Source organism: Mobula birostris, chromosome 14 (assembly GCF_030028105.1).
Source record: "Mobula birostris isolate sMobBir1 chromosome 14, sMobBir1.hap1, whole genome shotgun sequence".
In the NCBI taxonomy this organism is placed as follows: Eukaryota; Metazoa; Chordata; class Chondrichthyes; order Myliobatiformes; family Myliobatidae; genus Mobula; species Mobula birostris.
The window spans coordinates 23,328,011-23,341,342 of record NC_092383.1 but is presented as its reverse complement, the minus strand read 5'-3'; the positions used below and the strand labels follow the sequence as shown (position 1 = coordinate 23,341,342).

Here is a 13,332-nt window from a genome sequence, read left to right as displayed (position 1 = left end):
TACAGAGCTGCAAAGTTACCTCATGGCTCTTGAACTCAATCTCCCAACTAACGAAGGTTAATACACCATACACTTTCTTAACCACCCTATCAACCTGCAATGCAACTTTGAGGAATCTATAAACTTCAGTAAGTTTATTATCAAGGTACATATTTGTCACCATATACAACCCTAAGATTCTTTTTCTTGTGGGCATTCATAATAAATTGATATAGAATAATAACCATTATAGAATCAATGAAAGACTGCACCAATTTGGACATTCAATCAGCGTGCAAGAGACACAAACTGTGCAAATACCAGAAGAAAGAAATAATAAGCAATAAATATCAAGAACATGAGATAAAGAGCCCTTGGAAGTGAGTCCACAGGTTGTGGGAAAAGTTCAGTGATGGGGTGAGTGAAGTTATCCCCTTTGGTTCAAGAGCCTGATGACTGAAAGGTAATAACTGTTCCTGAACCTGGTGGTGTGAGACCTGAGGCTCCTGTACCTTCTTCCTGATGACAGCAGTGAGAAGAGAGCATGTCCTAGGTGGTAAAGATCCCTGATGATGGATGCTGATTTCCTGCAACAACATTTCTTTTAGATGTGCTTAACAGTGGGGAGGGCTTCACCTGTGATGGACTGAGTTGTCCACTACTTTTTGTAGGATTTTCCATTCGAGGGCATTGGTGTTTCCATATCAAGCTGTGATGCAGCCAGTCAATATACTCTCCACTACGCATCTATAGAAGCTTGTCAAAATTTTAGATGTCATGCTGAATCTTTGCAAACTCCTAAGGAAGTAGATGCTCTGTCATGCTTTCATTTTAATTGCACTTACATGCTGGACCAAGACAAGTCCTCTAAAACAGTAACACTGAGGAAGTTAAAGTTATTGACGCCCTCTGCCTCTAATCCTCTAAGGAGGACTGGCTCATGGACCTCTGGTTTCTTCTCGCTGAGATTGAGTAAGAGCTATATTTTCATTCTCCCTCCTCCATGCTGATTGTTCACCATCTTTGATTTGGCCTATGACAGCAAACGTAAATATGGCACCAAAGTTGTGCTTAGCCTCACAGTCATAAATATAAAGCAAGTAGAGCAGGGAGCTAAGCACATAACCTTGTGGTGCACTTGTGCTGATGGAGATTGTGGAGGAGATGTTGTTGCCAATCCAAACTGCCTGGGGTCTACCAGCAAGTAAATGGAAGATCGGATTGCACAAGGAGGTACTGAGGCCAAGATCTTAGAACTTATTGATTAGTTTTGAAGAGATGATAGTATTGCTCCAGGAAGCAAACTGGAGTGGATCCAAGTTGCTCCTCATCACCAACCTTTCAAAACTCTTCATCACTGTGGACATAAGTGCTACTGGACAATAGTCACTGAGGCAGGATGCAATGTTCTTCTTAGGCACCGATATAATTGAAGCCTGTTTGAAGTAGGTGGGTACCTCCAACTGCCAAAGCGAGAGATTAAAGATCACAGTGAACACTGCAGCCAGTTGATCAGCACAGGTCTTTAGTATTTGGCCAGCTGCCCCATCTGGGTCTGATGCTTTTCAGGGGTTCACCTTCCTGAAGGCTGCTCGCACATCAGCCTCAGAAACGGAAATCATGGGGTCATCAGGAGCTGTGGGAGTTCATGATGGTTCCTCCAAGTTTTGATGGTCAAAGCAAGCGTAGAAAACATTAAGCTCATCTGGAAGCGAAGACTTGTCACTGATGTCGCTTCGTTGATTCTAGTCAATAATTGCCACTTCACTCGTGAGATGGCTTTCTGGAGATTGTACCTGGACCTTTTGTAACTTTCTTGGTCACCAGACTTGAATGGCTCTGATCTGGCCTTTGGCAGATTGCCAATCTCAGGGCTTTGGGTTGGGGAAGACGCTGAATGATTTTGTTGGAACACACTCATCTACAACTGTTTTAATAAAGTCTGTGACAACCATGGTGCACCACAAGATCCCTCTGTTCCTCCACACAACGAAGAATCCTGCCATTAACCTTGCACTCTGTCTTTAAGTTTCACCTTCCAAAGTATTGGACTTCACACTTTTCTGGTCTAAATTGCAGCATCATTTTCCTCTTCTCTTTGTTTTTGTTCTTCTTTTAGTATTTTTTCCTTTTTTTCTCTTCCTGATTTTCTGCTCTTACTGTTAAGTTCTCTCTCCACCTGGCTAATGCATGCAAGAGTACCTGCAGCTGGAAATCCTCAGGTTCTGGCTCCAAACTAGGTACAGGTGTGCAGAGGTGAGTGCAAACAGAGCCAGACTGGTTGCAAAAGGTCAGCCCTGTGTGTAAAGAATGATTTCTTTCTCTTTCTGCTTCACTTCCCCTCTACGGCAGTGTGCTCTCCATGTTAATGAAGTGCATTTCATCATAGAGTTGATCTTCATTCCTTTACACTACTATACTTTTCACCATCATTTATACGCCTCACAGTATTTTATCTAATTTCTTTACTCCTGTCTAGATTAGCATACCATACCAGCGGTAATCTTGAGTTTATAGCCACAGGCCTATTAATTTAACACATGAATGCTTCAAACTGCCTTAGCAAGAACTCCATTACTCTTTTAATGTGATCTATCTGTTCAGGCTGCTTCGCTTCCTCAGAATCTCTTCTGCCCACTCCAATATGAAATGTTTCTCTCAACTTCAGAGGCAGCAACCCATCTGGGGATTAGCAATTGTAGCTGGAAATCCCACTGTGTGATTTTGCAATTTTCCAAAAAAACTTAACTCAACATTCGAGGCACATGCCTAAAAAAAAATAAGGTCAATTGTGCTATAATGTAGTGGAATCTAATTTACTTTATTTTTTAAATTCAATTTAAGTCACGGGGGGGAGAGGAATGTTATTTTGTGACACAGTTAACAGTGGAATGAGTTTCTAAGCATACATGAATAGCACAATAAATCCTTTCAGCTGGCTACAAGTTAGGGTTCGTTGATTTTGGTTGGACTGAAAAAAATTCAGATGTAGTCCATGTACTACTGACTTTATTCCGTGAAACAGTTCACTCCACACATTCACTTCTACCTTCTGCCTGTTAACTTAAACATCCTATAGAAGACCAAACTGTCAGTTTCACTTCCAGCAAAGTGAGAAAAAAAAGATCTTGGCAGCACTGCTTTGTTCACTCAGGCTTCAGATTTAGCATAGGTCTCTCAGCAGTGAAGTATTCATGTGCCTCACTTTGCCATCAAGAAGTTTTGGTGTTAGACCCCAATTCCTCCCAGATCAGAAGTAGAATATGCTGATGTAAATGGCCTCCAGCTAAATGATTTCCCTCTCTGGCCCCAGTTTAGTTGAGGTGATTAAAAGCTTTGTCTCCTCAAGGTACTCACTCGTTCCCTATTTCTCCCTTATCACCATTCCCTTCCACTCTGCAAAATTATCATCTCACCTCCAACCTCAGTTGTTTCCAAAGAGTCTGTCTATGCTTTATATTATTATTATTATTATTGAGATAAACCGCAGAATAGGCCCTTCCAGCCCTTCGAACTGCGCTGCCCAGCAACCCCTGATCTATCCCTGGTCTAATCACGGGACAATTTACAATGACCAACTAACCTACCAACTGGTACATCCTTGGACTGCAGGAGAAAACTGGAGCACCAAGAGGAAACCCTCGCGGTCATAGGGAGAACGTATGAACTCCTTACAGGCAGTGGCGGGAACTGAACCTGGGTCGCCTGTACTGTAAATCGTTGTGCTGACCACTACGCTACCATGCCTGTCTTACCCCTTAATTTGCAACCACCTCTTGTGAAACTCCTAGTCTGAACCGCTCCACTGAACTTCCTACAGTACTGCATGTCTCTTGTTAAAGTGACCGTTGACTGCATATTTGACTGATATTCTATGCTACTTGACCTATCTGCATCCTTTGAGCAAATGAATCACACCATCCTCCTCCAAAGCCCCAGGATCCCATTCTACTGGATGGCTCCACAGCATCCAACATGGTGTTATGGCTAGCAATGGTTTCTTCCTGTTGTGTTACCACTGCTGTCTCCCAACTTCCTATCTGACATGACTATTCATGTCTATGCCGTGAAACTATACACAGCAGTTATGAAACATGCCGATGGCAGCTTCATTCTACCACTCTTGGATTTTCTACAATCATCACACAATCAGACTCCTTGATTAATATTAAATACTGCACAGAAAGTTCCATCAGCTCAAAGTTAGCAAATCCAAAGAGATTCACTTCAATTAGCACTCTTAACATAATTTCCTGACTATCAAATCGATCCTTCTCTACGGCACTTATTTGTAACTCAATGTCACCATTTGAGGTGAGCTTAAGATGACATCTGTACTGTCAGAACGATTGCTGTGCAGAAGTGCAATCTGCCTCAGTCCTTGCAACAGCTATCCATGCCTTTGTTTCCTCCAGAACTGACTATTGCTGCCTACCTCCTCATCCTTTTTTCACTCTCTAAGCCATTCGTTCGCTGATAGCCATGAACTAATCTACACCTCATCCCACTCTCCTTCCCCATGGACATTGATCATTACAGGCTTCCAGTCAAGCCGCAGCCTGATTTTGAAATATCCATTTCTCTTTTAAATTCCTGCAATTGTAATCTTCTCAAATGCTAAAATGCTCTGATAAACCTGCTCCTCTCCACTGCTCCCACTTTAAACATGTATGTATCAATTCCTCCCTTTAAAGTGCTTCAAGCACGTTGTGATAGTTAATGGGTTAATCCTAGGCCACTCAGGCTACGTCCACACTAGACCAGATAATTTTGAAAACGCCGGTTTCGCGTAAAAATGACAGGCGTCCACACTACGCGTTTTTAAAAATACCTCTGTCCACATTAAAATGGATATTTGGGCGAATCTTCTCCTACTGGGCATGCGCAGGACACACAGGAAACAAGCACAGAGGAAATGGTATACTTGGTGTGCGCTTGTCCAGTTACAGACTAGACAAACTTAAAAGGAAATTGCCAAACCGTATACTTGGTGCGCGTTTGTCCAGAAACATTTCCTGCACCCATAGTCTCTTCACCGATGAAAGGGACGACAGCTACAACTAAATGCAATAAGGCTTGTAACTGGGCAAAAGTGAAATTTGCTGTTACCTCATTTGTTTGCCTTTACTTTTGCCATGTCTTTGTGTATTGTTTTGCTGTATTTAACATGTGCAATAAAACGAGTTACTGGGCAAAAGTGACAATTGCATCTATTGAATGTTTGCACAAGCAATACATTAATAAATTGTTAAATGTATAAAACATGTCTGCATCAGTGTTATTTTGTATTTCCATACAATGTCACATTAGGCTGTTACACATCTATTGTTGTGGTGTTGGAGGTTGCGTTCAAGAAAACAATGAAATGCCGCGCTGCCGCCACCATTTGTTCCGGCATGTCCAGACAGCGTTTTTAAAAATAGCCGGTTACCCCGTACACACTATGCCGGATATTAAGCGTTTTCAGATTTATTCATTCTGGAGAGCGTTTCTGAAAATCTCCGTTTTTGGGGGAGGAAAATGCCGTTTCAGTATGGACAGAGGGTCAAAACGAACTGAAAAGGCTTCGGTTATGGATTTATCCAGTCTAGTGTAGACGTAGCCTTAGTTTGTCACTCCCATATTGGAGGAGTTGATAGCCTATACAAGCTATGCTATCAATAAAGTTCAGATGAATAGCCTGCATGCTGCCTTGTTTCTGTGTGCTCTGCACTATCCAGGGCGAGAGAGAGAGGATGAGGGCGAGACCATTAAAACAAAGAGACACACATCTATAAAGTTGCCAATTCTTTTTTATGTTTATGTGAAGAGCATAAATTATGTGCTATGATTAAAATTAACCGAACCACTCAATTTCAGTGGCTATAATTTCAGTGCAGTCTTATGGTCAAGCAGTACATAATTTGTTTTTCTTTTTTTTGTGTGTGCTCATTAATGAACGTAACAAAGCCTATCTTTTACATAGAATAGTACAGCACAGTACAGGCCCTTCGGCCCACAATGTTGTGCCGACCCTCAAACCCTGCCTCCCATATAAGCCCCCACCTTAGATTCCTCCATATACCTGTCTAGTAGTCTCTTAAACTTCACTAGTGAATCTGCCTCCACCACTGACTCAGGCAGTGCATTCCACGCACCAACCACTCTCTGAGTAAAAAAACCTTCCTCTAATATCCCCCTTGAACTTTCCACCCCTTACCTTAAAGCCATGTCCTCTTGTATTGAGCAGTGGTGCCCTGGGGAAGAGGCGCTGGCTATCCACTCTATCTATTCCTCTTATTATCTTGTACACCTCTATCATGTCTCCTCTCATCCTCCTTCTCTCCAAAGAGTAAAGCCCTAGCTCCCTTAATCTCTGATCATAATGCATACTTTCTAAACCAGGCAGCATCCTGGTAAATCTCCTCTGTACCCTTTCCAATGCTTCCACATCCTTCCTATAGCGAGGCGACCAGAACTGGATACAGTACTCCAAGTGTGGCCTAACCAGAGTTTTATAGAGCTGCATCATTACATCGCGACTCTTAAACTCTATCCCTCGACTTATGAAAGCTAACACCCCATAAGCTTTCTTAACTACCCTATCCACCTGTGAGGCAACTTTCAGGGATCTGTGGACATGTACCCCGAGATCCCTCTGCTCCTCCACACTACCAAGTATCCCACCATTTACTTTGTACTCTGCCTTGGAGAGTTACACTAAGCTTTTTGTCAACTGCCCCAATCAGATGGCAGATTTTACTTGAAAGCACTCTTGTGGAATTCTTTAGGATGTTACTGGAGCCATATTTTTGTTGACTTGTTTGACTCTTCAGACAAGGTGAATATCTGATGATTATTTGAGGTCAAGCTGAAATCATAACTGCTAATTGAGTGAGATGATGTATTAGATATTATGGATTCAAATGCAACAATGGTGAAAGATTGATACCAGGGAGGGTGTTAGAATTAACACTTATCCAGCCATTCACTTTGAGCTCAAAACCTAGGGCAAGATAAATTACTGGTGTTTAATTTAATGAATATATAAAATATGATTGGAAATAGTTTTAAGTAATAATATTTATCATGGTTTGTTTAATTCCCATATAAACAGCTGTAAACTATTTTATTCTGTGGAATAACAGGTAAACTTACAAATAAATGCACCCACTTGCTAATAATAACACATATCCAATATAATACCAATGTCCAAATAAGCCTAGTTTGTAGTTCAGCAGACATCTATAATACCTCATTCATTACAATGCAATGACATATGGACTATTGATAAAGATTAATTTATCACTTACAGCATACAGAAATTTTTCATTATATTCACGGTTGTTGGCAATCACTCGCCTCTCCTCCTCTGCAAAAGAAAACAGAATTAAATCTAAAATGTAGAAACTTGGTGCAGAGAATTGGCTTAATCAGACATACAATTAAAAGGAAGTCAAAGACTTCCATTAGAAGCTTCATTATTTCCCGAGCTATATTCCCAATACAGTTGCATCATACTGAGAGTCAGACAGCATGGCGGCCAATTGTGTTTGAGCTGACAATCAAGAACTCATCTACATTAATTTTAACTTTCTTCTCAGACACTCATCAGCTGTGCTCCCTCCTCAGCTGATTTTCCCTGTCACTCAGCTTCACAAAGTGCAATTCAAAGTGGTCAATTAGCATACCTACCAACACGTTAGGCATGTAGCGGGAACCAGAGTACCTGGGCAAAACCCATGTGGATCACTGATGGACTCGGCACAGATAGTACCAGGTCAGGATTTGAACCGGAGTTTCTAAAAGCTGTGAGGCAGCAACACCAGTTGACCTGTCCTTGAGTTGTTCTCATTTCAAACAGCGACGGCTTTTTAGGGGGCACAACCTGTTGGGGAATATAGCTTTTCTTGGGTGGATCGTTGGCTAGTGCCAATGAGTTCAAGACCCTTGCCCAAGTACAGAAGTCCAGAACATGCCTGCTGACCTGTGAGTTCCACTACTGGACTCCACACAAGGTCTAATGGTGCAGCAAGAGCTTATTAAATTCCTCCACATTTAATCTAGCACATCTATCTGACTGCACAACTAACCCAAGCAACACACACCAAATGCTGGAGGAACTCAGCAGGCTAGGCAGCACCTATGGCTCTCGGGCTAATCTTGGGGGTGTTGTGGAGATTATGGACAGTTGTCAGAGGTTACAGTGGGACACTGATAGGATGCAAAACTGAGCTGAGAAGTGGCAGATGTAATTCAACCCAGATAAGTGTGAGGTGGTTCATTTTGGTAGGTCAAATATGATGGCAGAATATAGTATTAATGGTAACACTTTTGGCAGTGTGGAGGATCAGAGGGATCTTGGGGTCTGAGTCCACAGGACACTCAAAGCTGCTGCGCAGGTTGACTGTGTGGTTAAGAAGGCATACGGTGTATTGGCCTTCATCAACCATGAGATAAAGAGCTAAAAGGTAATGTTACAGCTATATAGGACCCTAGTCAGACCCCACTTGGAGTACTGTGTTCAGTTCTGGTCGCCTCACTATAGGAAAGATGTGGAAACTATAGAAAGGGTGCAGAGGAGATTTACAAGGATGTTGCCTGGATTGGGGAGCATGCCTTATGAGAACAGGTTGAGTGAACTCGGCCTTTTTTCCTTAAGATGTGGCTACTGGGAAATTCCACTCCTTCTGGTAGAGCGTAGGTGCTCAGCGAAGCAGTCTCCTAATCTACATCAGGCCTCAGTAATATACAGGAAACCATACTAGGAGCACAGTATATGACCCCAACAGACTCACAGGTGAAGTGTCGCCTCACCTGGAAGGACTGTTTGGGGCGCTGAATAGTAGTGAGGGAGGAGGTGTAGGGGCACTTGTTCCACTTGCAAGGACAAGTGCCAAGAGGGAGATCAGTGGGGAGGGGGCAAATAGCCAAGGTCCACTTGCAAGGTTAAGTTCCAGGAGGGAGATACTGCCCCACCAGCCTCCACGTCCAGCACATAATTCACTGGAACTTCTGCCATCTCCAGTGGGATCCCACCACTAATCACATTTTTCCCTCACCCTCCACCCCCAATTTTCAACTTTCTGCAGGGATCACTCCCTACACGACTCACTTGTCCCTCCCCACTAATCTTCCTCCTGGCACTTATTCTTGCAAGTGGAACAAATGCTACACCTGCCCCTATACCTCCTCCCTCACTACCATTCAAGGCCCCAAACAGTCCTTCTGGGTGAGGCAACACTTCCCCTGAGAGTCTGTAGGGGTCATATACTGTATCCGGTGCTCCCAGTGTGGCGTCCTGTATATCGGTGAGACATGACGTAGATTGGGAGACCACTTCACCAAGCATCTACGCTCCGTCTGCCAGAAGAAACGGGAACTCCCGGTGGCCACCCATTTTAATTCCACTTCCCATTCTGATATGTCAATCCATGGCTTTCTCTACAGTCGTAATGAGGCCATGCTCAGGTAGGAGGAACAACACATACTCTGTCTGGGTAACCTCCAACCTGACGGCATGAATGTCGACTTCTCAAACTTCTGGTAATGCCCCCCCTCCCTTCACTATTCCCAATCCTCTTTTTGCTCTCTCACTTTATCTTCTTGCCTGCCCATCACCTCCCTCTGATACTCCTCCCCCCTTTTCCTTCTTCCACGGCCTTCTGTCCTCCCCTACTAGATTCCTCCTTCTCCAGCCCTGTATCTCTTTCACCAATCAACTGCCCAGCTCTTTTCTTCACCCCTCCCCCTCCCGGTTTCAACTATCACCTTGTGTGTCTCCCTCCCCTCCCCCACCTTTTAAACGTAATCATCTTTTTTTTCTCTAGTCCTGCTGAAGGGTCTTGGCCAGTAACGTTGATTGTACTCTTTTCCATAGCTGCTGCTTGACCTGTCAAGTTCCTCCAGCATTTTCTGTGTGTTGCTTGGATTTCCAGCATCCGCAGACTTTCTCCTGTTTGTGATATCACAACTAACCCATGAGCTTATTCGTTTGAATGCAGAATTCACAATCACAAGAACAAAGGTAAGATGGGTATTATTTAAAATAACTACTTGTGCAGTTTCATACTTATAACTGTATAAAAGTGTATTTAATTTTGAAGTGTTTTACGTTAAAAGAAATTAACAAAAGGTTTTTTTTTCATTTTTTTATTGTTTCTGTGAGTCAGAGATATCCAGAAGTGCTCAAAAACATGACAGCTGGCAAAGATTGTGGGCTGTTTGTAGGTATGATTTATTTTGCCTCCGACATGACCAGTATACACATGTAGTACTCTGCTGCCATTCAAGTCAGGTACTGAATACCAGGGTGGTGAGGCACTTCAGCAAGTTCCCGTTGTTATATTCTTTGCTGCATATTCACAAGATAATTATACTTTATACTTTATTGTCGCCAAACAATTGATACTAGAACGTACAATCATCACAGCCATATTTGATTCTGTACTTCGCGCTCCCTGGAGTACAAATCGATAGTAAATAGTAAAAATTTAAATTATAAATCATAAATAGAAAGTAGAAAAGGGAAAGTAAGGTAGTGCAAAAAAAAAACCGACAGACAGGTCCGGATATTTGGAGGGTACGGCCCAGATCCGGGCCAGGATCCGTTCAGCAGTCTTATCACAGTTGGAAAGAAACTGTTCCCAAATCTGGCCGTACGAGTCTTCAAGCTCCTGAGCATTCTCCCGGAGGGAAGAGGGACGAAAAGTGTGTTGGCTGGGTGGGTTGTGTCCTTGATTATCCTGGCAGCACTGCTCCGACAGCATGCAGTGTAAAGTGAGTCCAAGGACGGAAGATAGTTTCAAACCAACAGGCTGATTACAACACAGTCTTCATACACACACATACTTATTGCAATTTATAGTGTTTTTTAAATTATGTATTACAATATACTGCTCCCACAAAATGACAAATTTCACAACATATTCCAGTAACATTAAACCAGATTCTGATCTGAAACTCTTAGTATTTTTTCTATCCATAGATGCTGTCCAAAATGCTTAGTGCTTCCAGCATTCAGCTTCGTTGTAGATTTTCAGCATCTGCAGAGTTTGTTCCAATGGCTCGCGTCTTCATTACAAACGGAATCATCAATACCACAGTTACATTGCCATTTTGCACTCTATTATCCCCCCAGTTCAAGCACAGGAGACGTGCTATTATTCCCCTTATATATTTCCTACTCATGCTTTAACCTCAAATAATTAACCTAATTGTGGTCTTCCTAATTAGTCAGACGAGGCTGAGTTTGATCTCTTGCCTGGATTTCATAAGATTGCCTGTTGTCTTCATAATAAGAGATGACTTTTTTTTTAGGTGCTTAACAGCTCAGATACAATGTAACCTGAAGTAACAAACCTTAGTAGCAGAGTACAGCTTGTGTTTACAGCTCCCTCAGGGATTTTAGTATTTTTCTGGTTGTAATATGCCATTAGGACCAGTACTCTGTGATTACAGCCAGAAGGCATGAACTTTTCACATTACTATTACTTGCCATAAGTCTTTTCATGCTACCAACTCAAGTCATGTTTTATGAGTATTTTTTTATTATAATATACTCCCAATTTTCCCTTTTGCCTTACATAGTTCTCCTGTCACTGCTTGGCATAGGTGTCCATTTATTATCCATTTGGTACATGCTAGCTCTTGGAGCAATCACATTTATGTTTTGTAACTCCAAAATATCAAACAAGAGATGTGTACCTTAGTTTCGTTTTCTTTTTACTTTAAGCGAGGTGAGTGCATATGATGCGGTGGCATCATAACGTATGCCATTCACATACTTCGTACATATAACCCATAATGAATTATGTAAACAACAAAGGATGCTTAATCAAACAATATATCTATAATATTACTCAAATATTACTGAAATATTAAATACACAACAGCATTCCTCTGCACAATTCCCTCTAAACAATTGTATTTCAATCACTCACTCATGCCAGGGGCAACTTAGTGTGGCAAATTAACTACCCAAAATTGCATCCTTGGGATGTGGGAAGCATTAGGAGCATCTGAGGAAACCAATGCAGTCACAATGAGAACGTTCAAACTCGGTATAGACAGCATCAAAGGTCAGAAATGAACCTGGGTCACTAGAGCTGTGAGCCAGCAGTACAACCTGTTGTCCCAATGCTGGCCCAGCTGGGAAGGTTTATAATAAATGCATCTCAGTTCATTGAAGTCTTTTCTGATTAGCTGATAGGACAACATATTGGATCAAACATTGTCACTCAGCTCCCAAGTTCAAAACAAATTCCTATTTTTCCCTCGTATTTCGTATCAAAGTATAAAACAGAAGTTATCAATTATCAATTCCAATATATAGTAGTAGCCTATACATTCAACAGTTATATCGAAGTTATAGCAACTATTTGAAAGTTGCTAAGAAATCTTGCACTTACTTAGTCCAGAGCAAATTACAGCAAAAAAGTATCTATGTTCAATGCTTAATGTAAGCTTTGAATGGCAAGGATTTACCTCCTTATTAATACAAAGCAGAAAAGGAGTAGGTTATATTGAAAATGTGGTCAAAGAAGAGCACTGGACCTTGGAACCACACAATTTAATAAGGAAGTTTCATCGGCTAAGCTTTCCTTGTACATTTAGCAAAATTGTTTAATGACAATTCTGGACAAGTGTGAGGTACCATGGAAGGTCAAATTCTGCTAGGGCTCATCAAAATGGAAGGGACATTGGAAACACTGATGTATTTGGGCAACACAGGTGGAGAAGGTTGTTAAAAGGTTTTGGGTATGTTGCTTTCATGACCCAAGGCATTGAGTACAAGAGTTGCAGCTGTACAAAGCATTAGTTAGACTGCACTTGGAGTACTGAATGCAATACAGGAAGGATACAGTAGCAACAGAGAGAGTGCCGAAGAGATTTCGCTGGGATATTGTCTGGAATGGATGGTTTAATTATAAGAAGAGAATGGATAAACTATGTTTATTGTCATTTAAATGACAGAGGCTGAGGGGTGATCCATGAAGTTTTATAAAATTATGAGGACCTAGATAGAGGTTTTCCCCTCGAGGCTAGTGAGTCTAGAACCAGAGAAGACAGGTTTAAATTAAGAGTGGAGAGACTTAGAGGAGATCAGAATCAGAATCAGAATTATTATCACTGACATATGTCGTGAAATTTGTTGTTTTCTGGTAGCATTACAGTGCAAGACATAAAATGACTATCAGCTACAAAAATATAGAAATATTCTAAATAAAAAATATTTTAAATAATAAATAAAAAAGAGGAAAAGCAAGGTAATATCCATAGGCTTTTCAAAAATCTAATGGTGAAAGGGAAGAAGCTGCTTCAGAACTGCTGAGTTTGTGTCTTCAGCCCCTGTACTTCCACCCCAATGGCAGT

At 41.7% G+C, this 13,332-nt stretch overlaps 1 protein-coding gene across 4 annotated transcripts in view; it reads right to left on the bottom strand.

Annotated features, from left to right (window-relative positions):
• atp8b4 (ATPase phospholipid transporting 8B4) overlaps positions 1–13,332 on the bottom strand; it is a 304,768-nt gene that overhangs the window by 134,411 nt on the left and 157,025 nt on the right. For all 4 annotated transcript variants that reach the window (XM_072278231.1, XM_072278233.1, XM_072278230.1 and 1 more), the window contains one exon: positions 7,272–7,330. In XM_072278231.1, the coding sequence (XP_072134332.1) occupies positions 7,272–7,330 (59 nt within the window). The remainder of the gene's footprint in view (positions 1–7,271; positions 7,331–13,332) is intronic.